This window comes from Tympanuchus pallidicinctus, unplaced genomic scaffold (genome assembly GCF_026119805.1).
Source record: "Tympanuchus pallidicinctus isolate F22 unplaced genomic scaffold, pur_lepc_1.0 scaffold19, whole genome shotgun sequence".
NCBI classification, from domain to species: Eukaryota; Metazoa; Chordata; class Aves; order Galliformes; family Phasianidae; genus Tympanuchus; species Tympanuchus pallidicinctus.
Window position 1 is genome coordinate 16400131 of NW_026294710.1, and position 26646 is coordinate 16426776.

Genomic DNA, 26646 nt, shown 5'->3' on the forward strand with positions numbered 1-26646 from the left:
GGAACCGCTGCGCCTTCCGGTAGGAACCGCAGCTCGAAGGGAGGAGGGCGAGTGCTGGCGACATGATTAAGAAGTTTGACAAAAAGGACGAGGAGTCCGGTCCGTTGCTGACGGCAGGGAGGGGGAAGGAGGAGGAGGCAGCGGGATGAGGGCTGGGCGGTGTTTTCCTGCGGGGAACGAATATTAGGAGGGCAGGGCGTGTGTGGCCTGAAACGGTGGTGAGGGGAGCGGGTAACGGCCTCTGAGGAACGGGGCTCGGCTTCATCGCTCTTGAGGAGCGGTGTTGGGACACTGGCCTTCCTCACACGGAGACTTTATGGTTTGGACAGCATTGGGAGCGCCCACGCTGAGTGCAGATGTGGTGAATGGGGCTGTAGGCTGAATGTTTTCACTCCACGAAGTCGTCTGGAAATTAAGTTTAGGTTGCACCGGACCCATTCTCTATTGAGGTCTTCTAACCCCCAGTTCAAGTTGCACGTGGTCACTGTGTTGAGTCTGTGCACTGTTAAGATCTTGCACTGAAAGCCTAGGCGGCCAAAAGTATCCTGGGCTGTGTCAATGGAGAGGGAGACAGCAGGGCAGGGACGGGACTGTTTTCCTCTGCTCTGGCCTTGTGAGGTCCCACCTGGAGTTCTGTGTCCATGTATGGGCCTAAGCATAAGGATGTGGGCCTTTTCAAATGGGTCCAATGGATGGCCATGAAGATGCTCAGAGGGCTGGAGCTCTTCTCCTACAGAGATAGGCTGAGGCAGCAGGGCTTTTTCAGCTTAGAGAATGGAATGCTCTAGGGAAATCTTGTGGCCTTCTGGTGCTTAAAGGGAATTCATAGGCAGGAGAGAAATCAACATTTGATGTATGTGGGTAGTGATAGGACAAAGAGTAACAGTTTCTAGACTTAAAAGGGGAGATTGTGTTGCCAGCAGGATCAGGGAAGTGGTTGTTCCCCTGTACTCAGCACTGGTGAGGCTGCACCTGCAAGAAAGACATTGAGGCCCTGGAGGGGGTTCGAAGAACGGCAACAAAGCTGGTGAGGGGTCTGGAACACAGGCCTTATGAGGAGCAGCTGAAGGAGCTGGGAATGTTCAGCCTGGAGAAGAGGAGGCTCAGGGGAGACCTCATTGCTCTCTATAGCTTCCTGAAGGGAGGCTGTAGTGAGCTGGGGGTCAGCCTCTTCTCTCATGTCATTAGTGATAGGACCAGAGGGAATGGCTTCAAGCTACGGCAGGGGAGATTCAGGCTGGACATCAGGAAATACTACTTCTCTGAAAGAGTGGTCAGGCAGTGCAATGGGCTGCCAAGGGAGGTGGTGGAGTCACCGACCCTAGAGGTGTTCAGGGAACATTTGGATGTTGTGTTGAGGGACATGGTGTAGCGAGAGCTATTGGTGATAGGTGGATGGTTGGACTGGGTGATACTGTGAATGTTTTTCAACTTTGGAGATTCTATTCTATGATTTAGTTTGGATGTCAAGGGAAATTTTTCACTGAGAGTGATGAGGTGCTTGCACAGGATGCCCAGAGAAGCTATGGGTGCCCCATCCCTGAAGGTGTTCAAGGCCAGTTTGGACGTGGACATGGGCAGCTTGATTTGGTGTCTGATTTAGTGGCTGGCAACCCTGCCTGTGGCAGAGGTTTGGAGCTAGATGATCTTTGAGGTCCCTTCCAACCCAAGCCATTCTGTGATTCCCAAGATGGGACTGATTGGATTGAGTTTTCTTTCATTCTGCTTGCAGTGTGAGAACTGAAGGATGAGTGAATGGAAAATGAAACATTACTGTTGGAGGAAAGGGCTCAGAAGTAGGGTTTGGAGGGATCTATGTGTCCATATCAGTGATTCTGAGAGGTATTTTCACCAGCAATGTGAATTAGAAGGTTTCTCTCTATGCTGCCAGCAGAGAAATGTCATCTCAAAGAAGTTAAATGTTTAGCACTCCTCAGAAATCTTAGAGAAGAACAGTATTTTACCTTCCTTATATTCCCTGAAACCAAAGGCTTCTCTGCTTTCTCTGAGACTCAAACTCAGTTTATTAGATGTCTAATATGTAGCTTATATATCTAATATATGAGATGGATAATGATTGATGTAGCTGGTTCCAAAATAGGGCAAAAGAGTTGAAATGTTCCTCTATAACAGGACAAGAGGTGGATTAGAGCTCGTAGAAAGACCCAGGGTAGAAGGAGCCATATGAATCTTCCATCTTCTCTTTCCTCTTTTAAAAAGAAATAAATGTGAGCAAAATTAACACCCTGTTTCCCCTTCTGAAATGTTTTTGAAGCCCTCTTGCAGATTTTGGTTGCTTTGGCTTTTTTTTTTTGGTATATAAAGGGGAGCATTAAGGCAACTTCACCAGTAAGTCATTTTCTTGTTGCTCGTTTTCCAGCTGTGTTGAAAGATGATCACCCCTTACATATACAACTTAATTATGTTCTCTGTTTTGATGAATGTATTTTCTTAACCATGAGGTCTCTCTTCTTCCTCAGGTAGTGGTTCCAATCCTTTCCAGAATTTGGAGAAGAGTGCTGTGCTTCAGGAGGTACGAATGGTTTTGAAGCATTAGCAGCTTGAGGAGGAGTTACAGTGCAGCTAGCAGGAGATGTGAACAATTAAATGTGGATAGCTAATTTAAAATCACACTGGGTGGATGTGAAAGTGCACACAGTGTTACTCAGTGATGGTTCTATGCATGGCAGTTTGATCTTTCTGAAGAACTGACCTGCCTGCTTTCATGTATTAAAAAGCTTCCTGCAGCTTGGTGTACCACCAAGTGGTGAGGTGAAAGCGTGGTTAAATAAACAAGGAATTTTTGGGGAGTGGCAAACAGCTGCAAAAAGGAGCCTCAGTTTTTCTGTTCTGTGCTGAATCATTAGGCAGCAGATGCTATGAAGGGAGCAGAGTTGAGATATTCTAGATCATACTTCTATTTTAAATTATATTGCCAGTACCAAACAGTAAACTGAATCACTGTGTCCAGTTCAGATTGTTGCCTATCCAGCTTGAACTGAATGCCAAGAGGATATTCCTTGGGATGCATTTTAGAATGAAAAAAGTTATGAGCTGCTGAGGTTGAGAACAAACTGCTTTCAAGGAGAAATTGTTGCTGTTGGGTTACGTTGTAAGAAGTATTTGTGCTGAGTTTGCAGGCACGGATCTTTAACGAGACTCCTATAAATCCACGAAGATGCCTGCACATACTTACCAAGATCCTTTACTTGCTGAACCAGGTAACTGTTGTTGTGTCTCATCACCCAGATTGCACGTTCATGAGGTGAATTTCTGATTACTTTCATTTTGGAAGAGGTTTTGTGCCTCCTGCAGTCAGATTCAGCACAACTATTGCCACAAATTGGGAACTCATGACGTAGCATTATGTTTCCCTTTCTGACTTTCCCTCTAAGGTGAGATATGCTTGTGTCCCTAAAGCTCTTCAGTCTTTTTCTGAGTGCCAAGTGAGAGCTGTTACTGCCCGTGTTCACTGAGGCATCATGTAATGAAGTCATATATATTCACCTGACTGAAATAGAGGTAAAATGAGAACAGAAGGCAGAGGGTGAGGGAGTGAAAGGTTCTTTTTGTTTGTGAAGAAGTTGGAAGCGTGGTAAGGAAGGAAGATTTACTGTAGGTTACTGTGGAATCAGGATTCCTGCATGCACTTGAGTCAGGGCAGTTTCTAACATAGTTACCATCAGCTGGGATGGCTCTGTGCTGTTCAGTGCTGATTGGCACAAGCCATCTCTAAGTACATCCTTCTTAACAAAACCAAAGCAATTGCTGACACTGTGACCTCAGAAGAGGGAACAGAGGCTACTTGGCAAACTGTTCCATCATTTTGGATGGCACTTTGATTGAGACCAAGTGTGTAACTGTGGAGACCTTGGTGTGTGTTCCCTGGGAAACACAAGGCAAGGATAGAACTGTCGTTCCCAAGAAGAAAAAGTCTTCGAAGAGAAGATTCTTGCTGTGTGAGTGGGGATTCTAAATAGAGGTTTACAAGTGGAGGCTAGTGGATAATTACAGTTCTCTCCTCTCTCATCTTATGTGCTATTTTCAGGGTGAACATTTTGGAACCACTGAAGCTACAGAAGCCTTTTTTGCAATGACCAGATTGTTTCAGTCTAATGATGTAAGTACCCAGTGGTTAATGATTTCTGTCTCCTTGGTTTTGGCTGGATTCACAGTAATTACAAAACAGTTCCAGGCTTTGGGAAGAGGGCGAGGCAAGCACTTCAGTGAGCAAGTTCAGTGAGCAAACCAGTTGCTGGAGGCAATTCCCCATTTGGAAACAAATGACTGAATAATAACATGCAGTTACTTCTGCAGGTTGGTTTTGGTGGTTTATTTATTTATTTTTTTCCTGAGCTGAATTCCTCTTGTGAAAAATATGAACAATCACTGAAAGCTTGGTATACAAATCAGTAGAATTCTATGAATGGTTCCTGCACTTGCGAATAATCCACACCTGCTTCGTTCTCTGAATAAAAATAACAACTTGTTTGTGAATTCAGATACTTCTGTTCACTTGAATGGCCTGGCCTGCTCTATTTGTGAATCAGTTTGCAGTAGAATCATAGAATGGTCTGGAAGGGACCACAGAGATCATCAAGCTTCAAACTCATCTGCCACAGGCAAGGTTGCCAAGTCCTAGATTGAGTGCTAGATCAGATTGCCCAGGGCCCTCCATCCAGCCTTCTCTTGAACACTTTCAGGAACAGAGCACCCACAGCCTCTCTGGGCAGCCTGTTCCAGCACCACACCACTTTCTCAGTGAAAAATTTCCCCCCTGACATCTAATGTAAATCTTTCCTCCTTCCGTTTAAAACCGTTCCCCCTTGTCCTGTCACTCTCAACTGTCTGGAAAGTTTCTTTCCTTTCTGTTTGTCATCTCCCTTTAAATACTGGAAGGCCATTCTTAGATCTTCCTGCAGCCTTCTCTTCTAGAGACTGAACAAGCTTGGGTGTTTGAGACTGTCTTTATAGGAGAGGTGCTCCAGCCCTCTGATTGTCTTCGTGGCCCTCCTCTGGACCCTCCTCCTGTGTTGGAAACCCCAGATGCACTGCTCCATATGGGGCTCACAGGGGCAAAGCAGAGTGGGATAATTATGTCCCTTGCCCTGCTGGCCACCTCTCTTCTGATGCAGTCCAAGAAGTGTTGGCTTTCTGGGCTGTAAGCATACACAATTGGCTAGTGTTCAATTTATCATCTGTTATCCCAGGTATTTATACAAACTTGGGGAAGATCTCCTCGAGAGCAGCCCTGAGGTGAAGGACTTCAGGGTCTTGGTGGATGAGAAGCTGGACATGAGCCAGCAGTGTGTGCTTGCAGCCCAGAAGGCCAACTGTGTTCTGGGCTGCATTAAAAAAGGAGGGGCCAGCAGGGAGAGGGAGGTGATCATCCCCCTCTACTCAGCTCTTGTGAGGCCCCATCTGCAGCACTGCGTCCAGGCCTGGGGCCCCCAGTGCAAGAAGGATGTGGAGCTCTTGGAGTGGGTCCAAAGAAGGGCCACTAAGATGATCAGGGGGCTGGAGCACCTCTGCTATGAGGAAAGGTTGAGGAAACTGGGCTTGTTTAGCTTGGAGAAGACTGTGGGAAGACCTCATTGTGGCCTTCCAGTACTTGAAAGGAGCACTTAAACAAGACAGGGAATGGCTGTTTGTGAGGATGGATAGTGATAGGACAAGGGGGAACGGTTTTAAACTGAGACAGGGGTGATTTAGATTGGATATTAGGAAGAAGTTTTTCATTCAGAGGGTGGTGAGGCACTGGAACAGTTGCCTAAGGAGGCTGTGGATGCCCCTGGATCCGTGGAGGCATTCAAGGCCAGGCTGGATGTGGCTCTGTGCAGCCTGGTGTGGTGGTTGGTGACCCTGCACACAGCAGGGGGGTTGAAACTGGATGATCATTGTGGTCCTTTTCAACCCAGGCCATTCTACAATTCAGTGACATCTCCCTTATCTCTCTTATTTGTTTTCTGATTTGTCTGAAAGCAAGAAAACTGTTGTCTGCTTACCAAACATGGTTTTACTTTCATACTTTGTATAGACACAGGGGGAAGAGTCCTGTGTCTTGTTTATTTTTGAAACTTCTAGGGAGTGTTCATTTGTTACTGCTTTTGAGTTTAATGATTTCCTGCAATGTTCTTTCACAGCAAACCCTTAGAAGAATGTGCTACCTTACTATCAAAGAGATGGCCAATATTTCTGAGGACGTCATCATTGTCACAAGCAGGTAGTACAACTTCAGGAAACACAGAATCAGAGCTCTGAAGCAAGTAGCTGCATTGAAACATGTTTGTTTTAACTGCTGGGCTTTTCTTTAATCCTGCTGAGTGAAGGAGCTAAATAAGCCAGGTCCATGGCAAAGCAATTTAATGGACAGTGTATTTTATAATGTTATGTATTTCTACAGACTTCTAATGTTACTAATTTTCAAATAGCTAATTGTTAAGACGTTGTTTCAAGCCATTCTGGATCCTTGCAGTTATGTGGTAACTGCTTGAACAGTAATTAAACGAGAGGAGCTGAATGTCACAAAGTGAGGCATTGAGATGCTCAGGGAGTGTTAACAGGCTCTCTTTGGTTATTTCAGCTTGACCAAAGACATGACAGGGAAGGAAGACTTATATCGAGGCCCAGCCATCAGAGCTCTCTGCAGGATCACTGATGTAAGTACAAATCGCAACACTTTTGTTTCAGAGATGACAAGTGTATTTAAAATCAAGTGTCTGTTCTGTAGCAGGGTGCATTCTTAGAATAGAAGGAGCTGCCACTGCTCTGAAGCCATCTACTGGACAAGGGGGAATGGTCTTAAACTGAGACAGGGGAGGTTTAGGCTGGATATTAGGAGAAGTTTTTCATTCAGAGGGTGGTGACACATTGGAACAGGTTGCCCAAGGAGGCTGTGGATGCCCCTGGATCCCTGGAGGCATTCAAGGCCAGGCTGGATGTGGCTCTGGGCAGCCTGGAGTGGTGGTTGGTGACCCTGCACACAGCAGGGGGATTAAATCATAGAATTGTAGAATCACAAGGTTGGAAAGGACCTGCAAGACCATCTAGTCCAACCATCCTCCCATCACCATTCCAACCACGAGCCACTAAACCATATCTCATAGCTCCTCATCCAGATGCCTCCTGAACACTGCCAGGGACGGCGACTCCACCACCTCCCTGGGCAGCCATTCCAGTGCCTGACCACTCTCTGAGAGAAGAAGTTTTTCCTCATGTCTGATCTTAGCCTCCCTTCAGGAAGTTATAGAGTGCAATGAGGTCTCCCCTGAGCCTCCTCTTCTCCAGACTGAACAATCCCAGCTCCCTCAGCCGCTCCTCATAAGGTTTGTGCTCCAGACCCCTCACCAGTTTTGTTGCCCTTCTCTGCACACGCTCCAGGATCTCAACATCTTTCCTGTAGTGAGGGGCCCAAAACTGAACACAACACTCGAGGGGCAGCCTCACCAGTGCTGAGTACAGGGGGATGATCACCTCCCTGCTCCTGCTGGCCACACTGTTTCTGATGCAGGCCAGGATGCCGTTGGCCCTCTTGGCCACCTGGGCACACTGTGGGCTCATGTTCAGCCGAGCATCAACCAACAGCCCCAGGTCCCTTTCCTCTTCACACTCATCCAGCCACTCATCCCCAAGCCTATAGCACTGCATGGGGTTACTGTGGCCAAAGTGCAGGACCTCATCCCATTCACCTCAGCCCAGTGATCAGCTGATCTAGATCCCCCTGAAGGGCCTCCCTGCCCTCAGGCAGATCAATGCTACCTCCCAACTTGCTGTCATCTGCAAACCTACTGAGGATGCACTCAATTCCTTCATGGACTCCATGATCACTGTGGTCCTTTTCAACCTGGGCCATTCTATGATTCTATGTCAGTGATGTGATAATTCTGTGGAGCTATAGCACTAAAACCATGCAGTTAAAAGGCAGGAGCTTTGGAGGTATGGTTTTTGGTCTAAGATCACTTTGCTGTGGACTTGGATTGTGTCACTGAGCCTTCAGGAGCTGGCACTTGCAGAAATAAGTGTTTTTAGTATCAGATGAAGTGGATTATATCCATTTTTTTGGGGTATGTTCTGCATATGTTTTTTATCTTAAAACTGCCTTTATGTTCTGCCTCTAGTGTTTGAGTATCAATACTTTCCTTCCCCTCCTTTTTCACAGGGTACAATGTTACAAGCTATTGAGAGATACATGAAGCAAGCCATTGTGGACAAAGTCCCCAGCGTGTCTAGTTCTGCACTGGTGTCTTCCTTAGTAAGTAAAGCAGCAGATCACTGTACATCTGTGCATTCTAGGAGGACAATCTGTGTTTCTAGGAGAAGTAGTCTGCTGTTTGTGTAGCAGTGGAATTTCCTGGGTCTCAAACAGTCTCTCTTCTCCATCTCCTTTAATATTCTCTCCCTTTTCAAGTACATTGTTTATAACAGCTGAAGTGCAAATTGTTCAGCATGTAGTTAGTATGGAACATTAATTTAACCAGTGAGGGGCTTGTCTTGGTTTTCAAAAGTGAAGTGCACTGATGGCCATGAAAATGCTTAACAGCTTGGTGAGTAAATAAGAACAACCTGTTCTGTGCTGGGAAAGAATGGGCGCTGGTGGTTCTGAACTGCAACAGAAAGTAAAAGCAGCTTGCTCTGTGCTGTGCAAATAAGAAATCAGTGGAATTGCTGCCCTGAATAGACTGCCATACAAGATTATTTTTGTTGGTACGTAGTAGAAGGGACAGCTGAAGACTTTCACTGTGTTTTCTCTCTCCACTGTTTAAGAGCAAAGGCTGGAAAATATCTTGCTTGTTTAATGTTTGTATTAAAGGGAGGAAGAACAAGTGAAAGGCTGAGACTGAGGTGCAAGAGAAGCAGTGGTTTATAAGGGCAGTGGGTAAAGAGGCTGGCCTCACTGATGGATCAAAGCAATACACTTCACAGTGCTGCTGATATTAGCTTGTTTGCAGTCTCAGTTTGTGGCTTCTTGCAGCATATGATGAAGATCAGTTATGATGTAGTCAAACGATGGATCAACGAAGCTCAGGAGGCAGCTTCCAGTGACAACATCATGGTACAGGTATGTGTCAGTGCTATTCTGTAAGTTCTTCAAACAACCTTGGGAAAAAAAAACATTAACATCAATTACTTATTATTATTATTTTTTTTAATGGTAATTTTGACTTGAAGGAAATGATTCCACAGCTTCAAAAATCACAAGTTTTCCCACAACCCCACTGCATGTTTATTAATTAAGAGATGGTGCTTTATTGCAATCCTCTGCCCTTTCCCCACAAGTCTTCTGGTGGCTGGAATGCCACTGTTTATTCCATATGTTCAGTGTTATGAGACAGAATGAGCACCAAATGTACGAAACCAGCTTTGTTGGTGCTTGGTCAGCAGCTTGGTTAAGCTTTATGTAATCTAGTCCTATGGCAAAAGAACCTTAGCAAGCAACTGGAAGTGTTCCTTTTTCTTCAGTTTGGACTTCTGTACTTTACAGTTTGTGCTGCTTATGGTTTGGACTTTCAATGTGTCAAGGATTTTCTAGTCAGCTGTGATTTCAAGGGGTATCTTGGAAGTTAAGCATGCTCTATAAAAGCAAGCTTTAGTGTGCATCACAGTTAAGTAAGCTGAAGAGTTCTGACATTTAATGGGGAGAAAAGAGAAGAAAGTAACTGAAGAGCTCTTTTTAGGCTTTCTCAATGGGAAGGCAGGAAAAAGAAATACTGCATATCTTTGCTGCTCATCAGGAAACTCAGATCATTTGAGATTAGAAGGAACTAACACTGGGAAACTGCAATTGTAAGATGCAGAAGAGGGTTAACAACCTGCCTTTTTCCAACTGCAGTGTGTGTTTAATGCCTTCATGTGTTCTTGTGCCTGGTTTTGGTTTCTTAGTACCATGCCTTGGGGCTGCTCTACCACCTCAGAAAAAATGACCGTCTCGCAGTTTCCAAGATGCTGAATAAGTTCACCAAGTCTGGCCTGAAATCCCAGTTTGCTTACTGCATGCTGATCAGGATTGCAAGCAAACTCTTGAAGGAATCTGAAGAGGGGTAAGAAAGAAGCAGCATGTGAATTACCAAATGTGCTTTGAGGTAGAAGTAGGCAGAGCTGATGCCTGGAGGTTTGTGTGGTAGTTGTGTGGTGAGGTTTGGGTTTTTCGGTTTGGGTTTGGCACCATACCAACAGAATTCAGTTGGCAGTGGGATGAAAACTGCTGAGCCATCTCAGGAGGGGAGGAGGCTGTTGTGCTTTTCTAGTTAGGTGCAGTTCAAACACAATATCTACCTGTATTACAGCCATACAGACAGAAGCCTCTATCCTAATCTGATCTCATGCTAGCAGAGATGTATGAGAAATTCATCTCCTGATGCAATTCTTTGACTGGTGAACTTTTTTGTTAGTGATGTGTAATACATAATTAACAAAGTATTTCTAGAACACAGGAGTTATGGCTTGTAGATGAGCTTAAGATGAATGGAATAGTAGGGGATTGGAGTTTTGTTGTTCAAGTACGAGTTGAGCAACGCAACAGAGCAAGAAACAAGAGAACCATGTGCTAACTGTGCCTTCTGTCATGTTCTCAACAACACCACGTTGGGATTTGTGTGTAGTACAGCATCACAGTGTGAAATTTCTTCTGTTTGTAGGCATGAAAGTCCACTGTTTGACTTCATTGAGAGCTGCCTGCGGAACAAGCACGAAATGGTTATTTATGAAGCTGCTTCTGCAATCATCCATTTGCCAAACTGCACAGCAAGGGAGCTGGCACCTGCTGTTTCAGGTTGGTTCAAGAGTCCTTTTTACCAACTTTCTTAGCTGTTAGAAAGGGTGGAAAAACACATTGGAGAGATGAGTACAGCTTAACTGAAGCACTGGAGTCAAAATGTAAATGCTCTGATTGTCAAGTTCAGGGCCTTCTGGATGGGAAGTGGTTTGATTCCTTCTTCTCCATTTCCTTCAGAGCTGTAGAGAGGGGGCAGCAGAGGTGCTATCAACAGAAAGAGGAGGTGGGAGGGAAAAGGTAGAGGACTTGATAGCACAGATGTGACACTTACTACTAGAAAACATCTTGTTATTGTTGTAAGGTGTAAAACTGAAGGCCGTGTTTAATCTGCTTTTGAAACTAGTGATAAATTACAAATAGAACTGCATGAATCTGCAGTTCAGATGCATGCCATCTGCAGTTGGATGGGAATACGTGAGACTTCCCTCTCCCATTTTTAGAAAGAGATTACATTTAATTTTCTGCAGCAGTGACTTCTGACTGTTTTGTTTGCCCCTCTCAATATCAGAGGGTTGGTACAAGGCAACTTCCTTTTCCACATCTGTTGTGGGCATGAGAGCTCTCACAAGGTGCCTAGAGCCAGGTTTTGTTTGACATCTCTCCTCTGTAGCATTTTGTCATGAGTTACTTCTCTTGATTCTTTATTTTCAGTGCTCCAGCTTTTCTGTAGTTCTCCCAAACCTGTCTTGAGATACGCAGCTGTACGGACCCTTAATAAAGTGAGTGCTTCAGGATCTTCTAAACAAGCACAAGAGCATCAGAGAAAGCCAGACTTTGGTGCCTGATGGTGTGTTGCCTAAAACAGAGCAACTGTTCATGTGATTACTGTACTCAGAAATACTCCTTGTTGGAGGATTGTCTTTTCCATGCCAGATATTCTGGTGTGACAGAAATCCTTTTCTGCATTCAAGCTGTATTTGCTCATTTCTGGACCACAAGGCTGTAGCTGGATAACTTGTGAGCTCTTCAACTATGTAAGAAGCAGAGCCTTGAATATTTAATTCTGTAAAAGGTATAAATAGAGTGTGTGGAGGAAATGACATTCTGATTCCAAAGCTACAGCAGTAGTAGAGCAAGACTTGGGTCAAGGCATGCTGTAGAGTTAGGGTAGTATGGTTAGGTGGTTGGATTCGATGATCTTTAAGGTCTTTTTCTCAACCTGAGTGATTCTGTGTGGCTGCCAAACCCTTACAGCTTTGAAATGGTTTCCTTTGCAGGTGGCCATGAAGCATCCATCTGCAGTCACTGCCTGCAACCTGGACCTGGAAAACCTCATCACCGACTCCAACCGCAGCATCGCTACCCTCGCCATCACCACCCTGCTGAAGACAGGGAGTGAGAGCAGCGTGGACAGGCTCATGAAACAGATCTCTTCCTTCGTGTCAGAAATATCAGATGAGTTTAAGGTGTGGCATTGGAGGCCTCTGCTCTTTCCAGCTGCAGGTTTTTCTCCCATTCTTGTTTTTATTAAGCTTTTCCCGTTTGTTAAACCCTCCAGTGATTTATTAGTAAGTCTGATAAAGGCAGCTTTATATTCAGAAGGTGTGCTTGTCTGTTTTCCAGCTGTCAAAATAGAAAAGAAGACTGTGGGGAGACCTCATTGTGGCCTTCCAGTACTTGAAAGGAGCACTTAAATAGGACAGGGAATGGCTGTTTTTGAGGATGGATAGTGATAGGACAAGGGGGAACGGTTTTAAACTGAGACAGGGGTGATTTAGATTGGATATTAGGAAGAAGTTTTTCACTCAGAGGGTGATGAGGCACTGGAACAGGCTGCCCAAGGAGGTTGTGGATGCCCCTGGATCCGTGGAGGCATTCAAGGCCAGGCTGGATGTGGCTCTGTGCAGCCTGGTGTGGTGGTTGGTGACCCTGCACACAGCAGGGGGGTTGAAACTGGATGATCATTGCGGTCCTTTCAGCTCAGGCCATTCTGTGATTCTATGATTCTGTGAAATACACTGTTTCATTTCCTCTCACCACTCCAAAAAAGGTGAAACAACATTTGGTAGATAACTGTCTCCTGTGCATTTTCCTAGAAAATTCTCTACTGTCTTCTGCTTGCCAATTTGGAGAGGGATTTTAACTGTTCTACTTGAGTCTGTATTGCTTCAGTCTGTAAAGTCACTGTAAAATCAGGTAATGACTTGGCTAGGGGTTGTTCATCTTACATTTCCCCCTCACACTGCAGAGTTGCCTTGAGGAGTATAACATGAGTACAGAAAGCTGATATCAGTGTGCAGAGGTCTTATCAAAACTTACTTCTTTTGCTTATTAAAAGCAGTAAGTTAGAAACTGCAAAGAGCTCTAGGGACAAAATATGACCTGTCAAGTTAGAATTAGATTAGGGTCATTAGAGGGCAGAGGGAGGAATGGGCCTTTGAATCCATTCCAGAATACAGCCTCCCTAGCAGAGCCAAGTCTTGCAGCATGTTGACGTGGAGTTGTTAATGCATTCCTGCTGAGAGTCCACAGCCAGATTTCATCCTCCTTGTACAAGAATGTAATCTGTCAAGGTGAAAGTTTGAGATGGTGAGAAGCCTGTGCCTTCACAGAAAGATAAATGTGTGACTAACATGCATCTGTGTTGTTTTGCAGGTGGTGGTAGTGCAGGCTATCAGTGCTTTGTGCCAGAAATACCCTCGGAAACACAGCGTCATGATGACTTTCCTCTCCAACATGCTCAGGGATGATGTATGTTTGAAACTTCCTTGGTGTAGTTCTTGGCAGGTAGCTCTGGTGGTGGGAAGGGTCTCTTGTTTTACATCACTGGCTGCATAGCAATGGCCTGAGTGATCACCAAAACCCTGTTTATTTTGTGGGTCAAACCTGTCTAAAAGATGCTTGTGAATCAGAGCTGGTACATTAAAAAAAAAGATCTGAAGAAATTCTAAGATTCTGTGCCTATATTGACCCATGGGAACTGGGAAGACCCTATGAGATTATCCAGCCTTCCTGCTCCCTTCTGTTAGTATAAATGTGTTATTTTTCCTTCATGGGAAGAAGTAATCGAAGCTTGAGGGGAGCTGTGCAGCTCTGTGGTCTGAGCTCTGCCTGCCTGGTGAGTGTTCTTGTTTTTCTCTTCCCAGGGAGGCTTTGAGTACAAGCGAGCCATTGTGGACTGTATAATTAGCATCATTGAGGAGAATCCTGAGAGTAAGGAATCTGGCTTGGCTCACCTCTGCGAGTTCATTGAAGACTGTGAGCACACTGTCCTTGCCACAAAGATCCTGCACCTGCTGGGAAAAGAGGGGCCCAGGACTCCATCCCCATCCAAGTACATCCGTTTTATATTCAACAGGGTGGTGCTGGAGAACGAGGCTGTGAGGGCTGGTAAGTTCTCCTCCAAAGCTCCATGGATTCGTGTCTCAGTTCTGTTGGAAATCTCAGGGCTGAAAATGAGTGTGGGAGGCAATGGTTATTCCAGAGGTATTAAGAAGTGCATCGCTTGTGAAAAGGACTTTAAGCTACCTGGAATGAGGTCATCTGGTGGAGAATTCTCTTGGAAAAAGGGTTGCAGGGCCGTTAAGGTGACCTTGGTCTGTAATCCCTAGCACTTAACTATTTCCTTCTGAAAATACTGGTGTGGTTTATATCATATAACATAATCACATAACATATAACTAAAGGGTTCATGGTATGAAAGTGACAACCTTAGCAATTGTGACTGCAGGAGAACAGTGCACACAGCACTGAATCATGCTGTGAAAATGTTTGCAGATAGCTTTAGCACCACTGACACCTCCCTTTTTTCTCTTCTAGCTGCTGTAAGTGCATTAGCAAAATTTGGTGCCCAAAATGAGAATCTTCTTCCAAGCATCTTGGTGCTTTTGCAGAGGTGGGTGGGTATGAGTGCTGTATGTGCTGAGAGCTGGTGACACTGGGCAGTCTGTTTCCATGAAGAAGCAAGTTAGACCAAACCAGAACTCCAAATGTGGAGGCTCTGCTGAGCAGAGGGTGTCTCTTTATGTCTGCAAGGAGCCCAGGAGTGCTGAAGGTGTCAGTGCAAGGTGTGGTTAGTCATCAATCATCTGACAATCTGATGTGAGAATGTTCCTTAGAGGGCAATAAGTCTACAGTGCCTCAGTAAGCATGCATACTTCTGCAGTCATCTGTAGTAAGAAGGCAGGTTTCCGTGCTACTCAGAAAGAGTAACTTGTGTGTGGCTGAGTAGTGATCTCAGCTGTTCCAGTTGCACAGATCTGCATCTCTTGCCTTCATGTTTGGTCTGTACCTTCCTGAGAGAGCTGACTGCTGCCCTCCTGTTCTCCACAACAGGTGTATGATGGACAGCGATGATGAGGTTCGGGACAGAGCAACGTTCTACTTGAATGTTCTTCAGCAGAGGCAGATAGCCCTGAATGCTGCCTATATTTTTAATGGTGAGTGATAGGGAGGATTCTGTGCACCCTTTGAAGGCTGAGCTGTTATTTAACTGCTGCTGTGACTACAAAACCTCTTTTGTAACTTGGGTCAGAATAACCAGAAGGAGCATAACTTCTAGCTCTGTCGCTTTGCTAGGCAATATTTATGACAACTGAGAATGGCATATTTAGCATAATATGGGAAAGGCTGTCTAGATAAACAGCAGGAAAGCTGGATGGGTGTTTTCATCATTGCTTCCTCTGCTTGGACCAAGTTTCTTAACCTTTGTTCTGTTTTCTCCATGAAAAAAAAACAAAGAGGTTGAAATATCTTGCTGTGACAGTTGGTTATAAAAATGTTTTATGGTCCTGTGGCTAAAAGGTCATGCAAGTGAAGTGTTTAAGGTTTAAGACTATTGCAATATGACTTCTCTCAAGTGATCTGCTTAGACTCCAGTACCCTTTGGAAAGGCAAATTTCTCTGTCATCTTCAGAGCAGCTTTTTTATTCTGCATAGGATCTTGATGTACTTCATGTGTGTGCATGTATGCAAGTGTGTGTGTTTATTAAGAAATTGAAGTACTTTTACCAGCTGTTTGTTAGCCCAAGTCTATCTAGCTGTGAGCTCTAGACTCCATACAGTTTTTCTCTGCAGTCTGATCCAATGGACAGGCTCCAGAGAAGAACTTTTTGAATAATTTGACTTGATCTCAAGAAGGATGTGGCTGAAACACTGGTAAGTTTTTTCAGACACTGATGCCTTGTTGCTTCTAGTGCAGTGGACAACACAAAACTGGCTGTGTTCATTTGTCAACCCTGTATCATAGTGCCTGTAGGTTTTTGACAGTTCCGCCTGTCAAACCTTCTGTCTGCTGTTCTGTGTCACAGGGCTGACTGTCTCTGTTCCTGGAATGGAGAAAGCCCTGCACCAATATACACTGGAGCCTTCTGACAAACCTTTCGATATGAAAACAGTTCCTCTGGCCACTGCACCCATCTTTGAACAGAAAGCAGGTAATAATGCTCAGGCTTTCTATAATCAGGTTCTAGGCAAGACTGTAAGCATTCAGGTTGCCATAATGGCACTTGGTGTCTGTGAACTGCTTGCTGTCCTGGTAGGATGAGGCCAAGACTGTGACTCAGCTGAAGGCTGAACCAAATCACTTCACTGGCTTCCTTTGATCTGCCATCTTGACCTTGCAAAACCTTTCTAGAAAATGTTGTGGGATTTTTTTTTTTCCCCCTTTCTACTTTTCTTATCTTTTAGATATGGGATTTCAAATTCCCTGGGTTGAATGTTCTCACATAAGCAGAGTAAAGAAGTTAATGACTTCTGAGAAATGACAGCTTGTCTTGAGTACTGCTGTGCTCATGTATCACAGCTGTGGTTGTGCTGCATACTGAAACTGGAGCAGTCATGCAGTCAGTGTAGTGAGCTTTTTGCTGGCTGTTCTAGATTACAGTGCACTTTCTTTATCAAATCTCTCCTTTCCATGCAATCCAATATTGCCCAGCAGAAGGGACTTTTAAATGCACATGTAACGAAGTGGCAGAAGGTGTGAAATGCTACAGGCTGATGAGTTTTTAGCAGAGACACAAAGGCATTGAGAAGTGCACAGTGGAGCTGACAGCACAATGTCTTTTCTTCTCACAGAGATTTCCCTAGTGACCAGCAAACCTGAAAAAGTTGCTCCTTCACGTCAGGATATATTCCAAGGTATGTGAGAGGATTCATGCTTGAAGTAGTGGGAGGATTGCTGCAGGTCAGGTGGGAGGAATGAACAAGGCTGTCACTGAGTGTCTGTTTCCTTTTCCTCTCTGTGCAGAGCAACTGGCAGCCATTCCAGAGTTCAAGAGCTTGGGGCCGTTATTCAAGTCTTCAGAACCAGTGCAGCTCACAGAAGCAGAAACAGAGTACTTTGTTCGTTGTATCAAACATGTGTTCACAAATCACATCGTTTTCCAGGTAAGGGTACCACATCTGGAGGTTGGTGTCCCTCCCTGTGGTGGGGGGGGGTTGGATCTTGATGGCCTTTCTATGATTCTAAGGGAAAATAAGCACTGCTGCCAGAGCATTGTAGCTAATTTGGGGGAAACTGCTGATTAGAAATGCTGTGTCTGCACTTCAGACCTTTTCATTCTATACTTCTGCAGTTTGATTGCACAAACACGTTAAATGATCAGCTGTTAGAAAGAGTCACTGTGCAGATGGAGCCATCGGATGCTTATGATGTGATCTGCTGCATCCCAGCACCCAGCCTGGCTTACAACCAGCCAGGCATGTGTTACACCCTCGTCCAGATGCCCCAGGATGACCCCACTGCAGGTATCAATCAGCTGTTGAACTGTTCAGGCTGTGGGATTTGAGCCCATCCTGAGATTCCAGTGCTGCTTTTCTCATCTGCCATACATGCTGGTTTTTGTGTAGGGTCTGTTTGTGCAAAATAGCACACGTGATTCTTTTTTTTTCATCATCATATTGGATGATTAAAAATGAGATGGTAATGAGGAACAGAATGCAGATGGTATGGGAAACTGAGTTTATTACCTTGAGTCGATGAAAGCACGGATGCTGGGGTAGTGTTTGGGAATAGAATCAGCAAAACAAAAATGCTAATAGAGGAAAATCAATGGGTAGATTTATTTCTTTCTAATTTGTTCACACTTCAAATAAGTTCAGTTGGATTTGAAGTTGATTTAACATGACTCAGCTTATCAGTGGATGTCTTGGTTAGCACTCTAAACCAGAGAAGATCAGAACTAGTTTGAATCCCTAAACTCTGTTTTTTGGATCATAGTCCACTTGTCAGGAACCCTTGCAGTGTTTGTCCTGGTGGCTGATGCAGACCAGGCCACAGTTCAGCACTCTGCAAGTTGGTGGAGTTGTGCTTGTCCCACTGTGGAATGCTCCCCCTCTGAGATCTTCCTTTGATCTTCATCTTGGAGTCTAGGGGAAATTTTTTAAGATGGAAAGCGTTTTGGCCACTGCCACGTCTCTGTCTTTTGGGGAAAAGCTGATGTATTTTCCTCCAAACTCCTTTTTGGGAAGCAAGGGCTCAAACAGAAGAAACTGCACCACTAACCTGTATGGACTTTTCCTTTCCTCCCCAGTTGCTTGTACTTTCAGTTGCACAATGAAGTTTACTGTCCGGGACTGTGACCCAAACACAGGAGTCCCAGATGAAGATGGCTATGATGATGAGTACGTGGTGAGTTCTGTCTTCTTGTCATGAATTCTGAGTACGTGGCCATTACACCCACAATTTTCTTTCAGATCTGAAGCCCATCAAAGAGAACACAGGGTGTACCTGAAACACTATTTCCAAAATCTCATAGCTCATGACTGCTTAGATCCTTACCCAAAACCATACTTCTGCCAAAAGTCAGTTTGGCTTTAGTGCCCTATGAAAACAGGATTTGAGGTAGCAGGTGTGAAGGAAGCAATAACTCTGACTCAAAAAGCAACTGCCCCATTTTCTGCTCTCCTTTGGTGCCACTGTTTCTTTTCTGTATATTTTTCTTCTAAGCTTTACAGATGGCCACCACAAATACTGATTTTTTTTTTCTTCTCTGCTTTTTTTAGTGTATTATTACGCATTTCTTCTGAAATTGAAGCCAGTCATGCCAGAGTTGTCTCATCAAAGTGCAGCTCTGCCTTTTCCTTTCTAAGAGTTGGATCCTTCTCGTAAGTGGCAGCTGAAAATCTCCCTTGCTTTTTTTTCTTTCTGTCAGTTGGAAGATTTGGAGGTGACGGTGTCTGACCATATTCAGAAGGTTTTGAAGCCCAACTTTGCAGCTGCGTGGGAAGAAGTGGGAGACGACTTTGAGAAAGAAGAAACCTTTGCACTGGGTTCAATCAAAACCCTCGACGGTAAGATGATTTGTCCTCCTTTATCACTGACCCATGCAGTAGTAATCCTGGTAAATCTTCCATTCTAAGAAGGTAGGTAGTGTGGGAGGAGGAGGATTTGCTGCCTTCCAGTGTCGTATCACGTCCCAGCAACAAAGCTTTGTGTTGCAGTGCTGGGACTGTCGTGAGTGGAAGCTTGGCAGTGCCTTTTTAGGCTGTTAAAGACAGCAGGAAGGACGTCACAAGTCAGTTCTCACAGAAAGCTTGGCACTGAACTGGAGATAACGTTCTTTTTCAATTTCTGAATGCAGAAGCTGTCAACAACATCATCAAGTTCTTGGGCATGCAGCCCTGTGAGCGATCAGATAAAGTGCCAGAGAACAAAAATTCTCACACGCTCTACTTAGCTGGTACGTATTCACACTGTTTTCATCCATGTTTCTCAGACAGATTTTTTACTAAATGATGGGAAATAGGCAAGGAGATTCTGCTCTTGTTCCTCTCTGTGGAGAGCTGTGAGTTTTGCATGCAGCTGGTGCTCATTTTGCAGCCTGCCACTGTGGGTGTACTCAGGCTAGGCCTTGTGTCTCAGCATGAAGGTATTCTGCATGTGGGGACAGCAGTGAATCCTTTGAAGAAGAACTTCCAGAAACACCTAACAAAATTCTTTGCCAAAAGTAGGTTTCTGGGACTGCTTTGTTTTCGAGTTCCTGAAAAAGCCTCATCCTAAAATGGCCTGTTGTGTCACATTTGGTGACTGTGGTTCAGGCTTATGCTTCTGGGCAGCTCCTGGAAGTTGAGACACTGGATTTTGCCTTCACGGCAGAATCTGGAGTACAAAGTACAAAGGCAGTATTGCCTTTGCCAACTGGAAGTGAGCTTTAGCTATTCCCTTCCTGGTTTTTGTCCATGTAAATCTGCCTGGCCCCCCAGCAACTCATGCTGTGTCTGGATGTCTGTTATTACCTTCAGTCTTGGCCTCAAGAGCTGAAGGAATTTAAAGTTTCGGTTTAATCCCCAGTCTCAGTGCAAATGGCCACAAGCTCAACGTGTCTTGTTGTTGTTTTTGCTCTTCAGGTGTATACAGAGGTGGTTGTGATGTGCTGGTAAGGTCCAGGCTTGCACTGGGAGATGGCGTGACCATGCAGGTGACAGTCAGAAGCAAGGAAGAAATGCCTGTAGATGTCATCCTGGCTTCTGTAGGCTGAGCGTTACAGCGCTTCAGCTGCGGTGGGAGCTTTGCAAACAGCAGCTGGATGTACACCAGATCAAGCTGTCTGTCTGTCCTTCTGCATGTTGTTTTTACTCCTCCATTTGGTAAATATTTTGTATGATGTTACAGTAGTGGCTGGCTGGTACTGAGCCTTTCCCTTGTCCTTTCCCTCAGCATCACTCGCTCATTCCTCTCTAACTTATTGTCTCTGGCCGCTGGCAGTAGAGCAGGGAAAATAAAAGATGTAGGTGGTAAGAAAAATGGAACTGGAATTTTGTCAAAACTGATTTTTATTAACAGAAAATAAACGCTGGTCCAAATGGTAGAATTCCTATGAATGACTGTTCAATAAAATAGAAAATTCTTCTTCTAATTCCGTCTGCTTCCAAGCCTTCAGTTCAAAAAATGAGCCCACAGGGGCTGTTCACTTAGCAGAAGCCCCTTATTCCTAAAGGGATGCTGTTAAATTCAAGTAGTTAAAAAAACAACAAAACCTTGCAGACTCTGCTAGCCCATAAATGTACAATTTTTAAAATAATTTTGTGTAAAATAGAGACCAAAAAACCCAATGTATATAGAGATTAAACTTCACCTATATTCCTTTTGCACTGTGGAATATCAATTCTCTGAACCTTATCAGATTGTACCAAACACCACTGCAGCTTTCTCCTGGGCTTCAAGCTGTGAAAAGTCCTGGAAATAAAGGGGGAAGGAGGGACCTTGTGCTGACTTCCATGTAAGAAGAGATTACCAAAGCCAAAATTAGGGTGCTTAGATGCCCCTTGACAGTTGCAAATACAGCGTAGCATCACTGTCTATACTTTGACGGTTTACAGATTCAAAGTCTTATATCTGGAGATAAAGCTCAAGGTCTCTTGAGCTGTAAACAGAGAGAACAGAGCTGCAGCAGCTCAGAAGGAGTTGATGAAGTTCAAATATGCATTCAGGAAGCCTGTTGGATCCTCCAGCTGGGGGTAGTGGCTGATGTGGTCATCCAGCACCGACACTGTGGACATGGGAAGCATTTTTCTGTTGGAAATGAATGGAGCAAGACTTAAGCACAGGAACTGCAGCAGGCACAGAAAGCCACCAGCTGATGAATGCCTTCTTTCACAGTTGGGATTCTCTCCATAACTTGGATTTTGGCATCAGAAACCCTCCAAGAGCTGCAGGTGACCCCTGTTCTATTTTCTGGAATTAACCACATCAGACAGTTAAGATTTATCATCACATGCACGATAGCTGTGACTAAGAATTGTGACTTTGATGCCTAAAACTGGGAAACAATTTCCAAACTACTGTCCAGCCTGACTGTGTAGATTGGAGGTGAAAAGGAAAACCAACCTATGGAAAGGGAACTGAGACAAAACCCCCCATATAACGAAACCCCAGCTGCATACTGCTGCTCTGTGTCTTACTTGTAAAGCTGGAGAAACTCTGGGTGTGGATTCACAGGGTCCAGGGGCCCGTAGATTAAATGCACTGCAAGAAAGAAGCACAAATTGAACTTCTGTATCCATGGACATCCTTAACCGAGCCAAGGAGGTGACCCAACTGAACCTGCACAGATCCAACTTGAGCCTCGTTATCCTCATCAGCATTGCAAGAAGCTCCTTGATGAATGGAAGGAAGCCAGCACCACGCTCCAGTGCCTCCAGGGATGGGAGCCTCACTCCAAATGGGGAAAGAAAAGAAAGTTCCTACTTACGTGGGACAGAGGTGGACATCAAAGCCCCGACCCAGCGGTCTCTGTGCTTCTTCCTCTGGTTTATGTACTGCAAAATACTGAAGAGAAGCCCATTGTTACACAGCTGATCACACCCCGCATCTTTTTTGGGGACAACAGTGATCCCAAAGCCCAACAGAAGCAGCTGGAGACTGAGGATCCTGCATCCTGACGCCTGGCTGAGCGCTGGCAACCTTGGAAAGCGCCAAACTCAAGAGCTCCCGCAGAAATCCCAGCGGCCCACCTGTCCACGACGAGATTGCCGTCGTTGGTCCTCACCGCCGTCCACATGTCCCAGTACTCTGCCTGCGAGGGCTGCGTGTATGGCCCAAAGACTGCTCCAAGCCTGAAAAGAATCCAGGGCGCAAAAAGGGTCGGCGCTCCCCCGTTATAGAATCATAGAATCATAGAATCACCAAGGTTGGAAAAGACCTAAAAGATCACCCAGTCCAACCGTTCACCCATTCCCAATAGCTCCCACTAAACCACGTCCCTCAACACAACATCCAGCCTTGCCTTGAACACCCCCAGGCTCGGTGACTCCACCACCTCCCTTGGCAGCCCATTCCAGTGCCTGGCCACCCTTTCTGAAAAGTAATACTTCCTCATGTCCAGCCTGAATCTCCCCTGCCATGGCTTGAAACCATTCCCTCTGGTCCTATCACTGATGACAGGAGAGAAGAGGCCGACCCCCAGCTCACCACAACCTCCCTTCAGGAAGCTATAGAGAGCAATGAGGTCTCCCCTGAGCTCCTCCAGGCTGAACATTCCCAGCTCCTTCAGCCTCTTCTCATCAGCCCTGTGTTCCAGACCCCTCACCAGCTTTGTTGCCCTCCTTTGAACACATTCCAGGGCCTCAATGTCTTTCTTGCAGTGAGGGGCCCAAAACTGGACACAGCACTCGAGGTGCGGCCTCACCAGTGCTGAATACAGGGGAACAACCACCTCTCTGCTCCTGCTTGCAACACTGTTTCTGATGCAAGCCAGGATGCCATTGGCCTTCTTGGCCACCTGGGCACACTGTCGGCTCATGTTCAGCCGAGCATCAATCAATACCCCCAGGTCCATTTCCTCTACGCAGTCCTCCAGCCACACCGCCCCAAGCCTGTAGCGTCGCCTGGGGTTGTGGCTGAAGTGCAGGACCCGGCATTTGGCCTTGTTGAAACTCATCCTATTGGCTTCAGCCCAGCTCTCCAGCCTGTCCAGATCCCTCTGTAGGGCCTCGCTACCCCCAGGCAGATCCACACTTCCAGCCAATTTGGTGTCATCTGCAAATTTACTGAGGGTGCACTCGATGCCCTCATCGAGGTCATCAATAAAGATATTGAGGAGGAGCTGTGGAGCACATGGGTGCCAGCAAACCCTACGACTCATCCCCCAAAGACGCTTCACATTCATCCCGAAGGCTTTTTGGAAATCAAAGAAATGAGCAACATCTGGTGACAATACAAACCTGATCCTATACCCCATAAAGGGTGGTTTAGAGGTTTTATTGCAATTCCATCCTCATAGGAGAGAAGGATTCCAGCAAAATAAACCACTTTTCCAACCTCGGTTTGATTATACAAATTCAGGAGCAAACCTTTGCTTGGACAGTGCCTGGGATTTATGTTTCTTTACCAAATACCCTTCTCCACATCCCCCACCCATGGATGGAACCCACCATCGCAGAGCCCAGCTCACCCTCTGGAGAAGAAGAAGAAGTTCATCAGCCTCGTGATGATGGGGGACAGCAAGCCCCCATCCTTGAGAACCTGGGGCAGAAACAAAAAGCAGGTGGCACCACTGCAGGGCACAGATGGGTGATTCTGGTGTGCTTTTCCCACAGGCTCACCTTCTGTATGAATCTGGGGTAGTACGTTTCGGGGAAAATTCCTGGAAGGATCACAGAGAACAGAGGTGTAATGCTGTAATAATTGTTTTGTTCTGCATTCCTCAGTCTTTCAGCAATCATAGTAAAAACCTGAGCCGAAGGACCTCTAAAATCTGACCCTACCACACATCCCAGTGTGCTGGGCAAACACCACCCATCCCGATGTGCTGGGCAAACCTCACCTCCGTTGGACAAGCAGAGGCTGTTGATCAGGATGCTGCCAGTTTTATTGTGCTCATACCTGGGAACAGAAGGGGAGATGGAGAAACACCCTCTGCAAGCTGGGGGGGCATCTCTAAGAAAGCCCTTCCAACCCAACATCCCACAATTCTACGACCTCTAACATCCTTTCCAACCCAACATCCCATGATTTCATGATCTCTAACATCCTTTCCAACCCAACATCCCACGATTCCATGATCTCTAACATCCTTTCCAACCCAACATCCCACGATTCTATGATCTCTAACATCCTTTCCAACCCAATATCCCACAATTCTATGATCTCTAACATCCTTTCCAACCCAACATCCCACGATTCCATGATCTCTAACATCCTTTCCAACCCAACATCCCACGATTCCATGATCTCTAACATCCTTTCCAACCCAACATCCCACGATTCTACGATGTCTAACGTCCCTTCCAACCCAACCTCCAACGACTCTACGGCCTCTAAGGTCCCTTCCAAAACAACCATTTGATTCTATGAACGTGGAGCAGCCAGCCCAGCAACCTGTGGAGCAGCTCCTGTGCAACCGTATCCCCGTAATCGTGGGACAGGAGGTTTATCCTCTGGTGGTGGAGGCCGAGGTGACGGACCAGCCGCTCGACGATGCTGGCTTGCTCAAAGATGGAGTAGTGATGGGGCCTCTGCCAAGGAAAGCAGAATCACCATGAGAGCATGTGAACCCACAGACACTTCAAAATAAAGGCCCTGATGAAGATGTCCCCGTAATCATTCTCCATCTGCCCTAGAGGACATCACACCCAAGAGAAGGTGGCGCATTGACCTAACCCATCTCTGCTATCAACCTTATTTATCCCTTCTGCTATTAGAATGTCTCATTCTTTTTTTAAGAACGGGGGGAAGAAATTGGGATGTGAAACCCAAATGAACACCAATTCCCAAACCCCCAGTAGCTCCTCTTTCCAGGCTTACGTACAGGCTTGTCGCTGAACCCGAACCCCACAAAATCCAGAGCAATCACCCGGTGGAAGCGTTGGGTCAGTCCTTCCCATATCTGCAAGGAAGAAAAAAATGTAGGAAAATGGGAGTTTTGCCAGGAGGGAGGAATCCCAGCGGGGTGTCCCCATGTTCTCACCTTGCTCCAATCATAGCTGGAGGTTGGGAAGCCATGCAGGAGGATGACAATGTCGGAGCTGCCCACAGCACCGGTGGAATCTGTGGAGGGAATGGAAGGACCTCAAGATGTGGCACCACCAAAACAAAAGGATTTTAGCCCAAATATCGCCCGCAACCCAATTTCCTGGTGGCCATGGGGGTGTCCTTACCTCTGTAGAAGATGCTTTGGTGTTTGTAGGTGAAGAAAGCTCCAGAGGCCTTCCAGGAGAGCAGCGCTGGGGAGAGCCGTGGGGGTGGGATGTGGAGGTACACGGCCAGGAGTGGGACGCTGAGCAGCCCCACCTGCACCCACCACTCCTTCATCCTGCAGGAGGTGGGATAGCTCGTCCCTATAACTTCATCCCCACAAATGGCCACCCACCCCATATCCCCCCATCCCTATAACCTCATGTCCCCATAACCTCACATCCCCATAACCACCCCCAAAATCCCCGTAACCTTGTATCCCCATAACCTCCCCCAAAGTCCCCGCAACCTCACATCCCCATAAACACCCCCAAAGTCCCTGTAATCTTGCATCCCCATAACCTCCCCCAAAGTCCCCATAACCTCACATCCCCATTACCTTCCTAAAGTCCCCATAACCCTCTCCCACGTCCTCCTTCCCATTCCCCATAACACTCCCCCATCTCCATTCCCCATGTCCCCATAACCATACCCCGTAACCCTCTCCACGTCCCCACAGCCCGCCCATTCCCATAACCCACCCCCAATCCCATAAAGCCCATAACCCTCCCTACGTCCCCATAACCCTTTCCATTCTCATAAACCATCCTCATCCCAATAACCACCCCCTTGTTCTCATAACTCCTCTATGTCCCTATGACCTCCCAGGCCTTATAACCTTACTCCCATAAACACCAGTTCCCTTCCCATAACCTCCTAATGTCCCCATAACCTCACATTCCCATAACCCTTTCCATGCCCATGCCCCCATAACCATTCCCTATGCTCTCAAAACGTATCTACATCCCTGCAACACCCCGTGTCCCCATAACCCTTCCCATATCCCCACAACACCCAACTCACAATCCTCCCCGTGGCTCCATAACCCACCCTGTGACCACACGACCCTCCCTGTGTCCCCATACCCTCCCCACAGCCCCCACCACCCCCCCTACGTCCCCATAACCCTCCCCACGTCCCCGCACACCTCACCCCTCCAAGCTCCACCTCTTCACCACTAAGCCCCGCCTGTTCCACGCGCAAGCCACGCCCCCCACATCTAGCCACGCCCCCTCCCCCACTCTCTCCATTCTCCTGATTGGCGGAGGCCACGCCCCTGGCGGCGGTGGGCGTGGCCTCAGGCCGGGCGCTCCCTCACCCGCTTTCAGGTGCGCGGCTCCCACGCCGCCATTCCATCTCGCGGGCAGGGCCTCCTGCGCATGCGCCTGTCCCTCAGCCTGGCCACTCCCTCCCCGAGCCCGGCGTCTCTCCGTTGCTTGGCAACGGCAGAACGCCGTCAGGTCGCCGAACGTTTCTACGC

At 46.3% G+C, this 26646-nt stretch overlaps 2 protein-coding genes across 6 annotated transcripts; one reads left to right on the plus strand and one right to left on the minus strand.

Moving 5' to 3' along the window:
- Window positions 1-20568, plus strand: COPG2 (COPI coat complex subunit gamma 2). 2 transcript variants are annotated; one of them, XM_052680935.1, is made up of 24 exons: window positions 1-99; window positions 2481-2533; window positions 3141-3221; window positions 4049-4120; window positions 6144-6223; window positions 6584-6659; window positions 8159-8251; window positions 8972-9058; window positions 9880-10037; window positions 10635-10768; window positions 11423-11490; window positions 11989-12177; window positions 13367-13462; window positions 13858-14101; window positions 14531-14606; window positions 15047-15150; window positions 16021-16146; window positions 16787-16849; window positions 16959-17098; window positions 17287-17458; window positions 18244-18341; window positions 18865-19003; window positions 19294-19392; window positions 20060-20568. In XM_052680935.1, the coding sequence occupies exons 1-24, from the start codon at window positions 63-65 to the stop codon at window positions 20188-20190; spliced, it is 2616 nt and encodes an 871-aa protein (XP_052536895.1). In that variant the 5' UTR covers window positions 1-62; the 3' UTR covers window positions 20191-20568. The 2 variants fall into 2 exon arrangements, with proteins under 2 accessions (XP_052536895.1, XP_052536897.1); XM_052680937.1 differs by lacking the exons at window positions 1-99; window positions 2481-2533; window positions 3141-3221 and adding an exon at window positions 4190-4317.
- On the minus strand, window positions 20468-26526 carry MEST (mesoderm specific transcript). 4 transcript variants are annotated; one of them, XM_052680941.1, is made up of 12 exons: window positions 26485-26526; window positions 25310-25464; window positions 25120-25199; window positions 24961-25038; window positions 24531-24667; window positions 23977-24035; window positions 23756-23796; window positions 23605-23675; window positions 22166-22267; window positions 21904-21980; window positions 21614-21677; window positions 20468-21224 (listed from the first exon to the last, which is right to left on the minus strand). In XM_052680941.1, exons 1-12 carry the CDS (start codon window positions 26520-26522, stop codon window positions 21107-21109), a joined length of 1020 nt encoding a protein of 339 aa, XP_052536901.1. In that variant the 5' UTR covers window positions 26523-26526; the 3' UTR covers window positions 20468-21106. The 4 variants fall into 4 exon arrangements, with proteins under 4 accessions (XP_052536901.1, XP_052536902.1, XP_052536903.1 ...); XM_052680942.1 differs by lacking the exon at window positions 26485-26526 and adding an exon at window positions 26319-26341; XM_052680943.1 differs by lacking the exon at window positions 26485-26526 and adding an exon at window positions 26314-26332.
- Window positions 26527-26646: the final 120 nt, after the last annotated feature.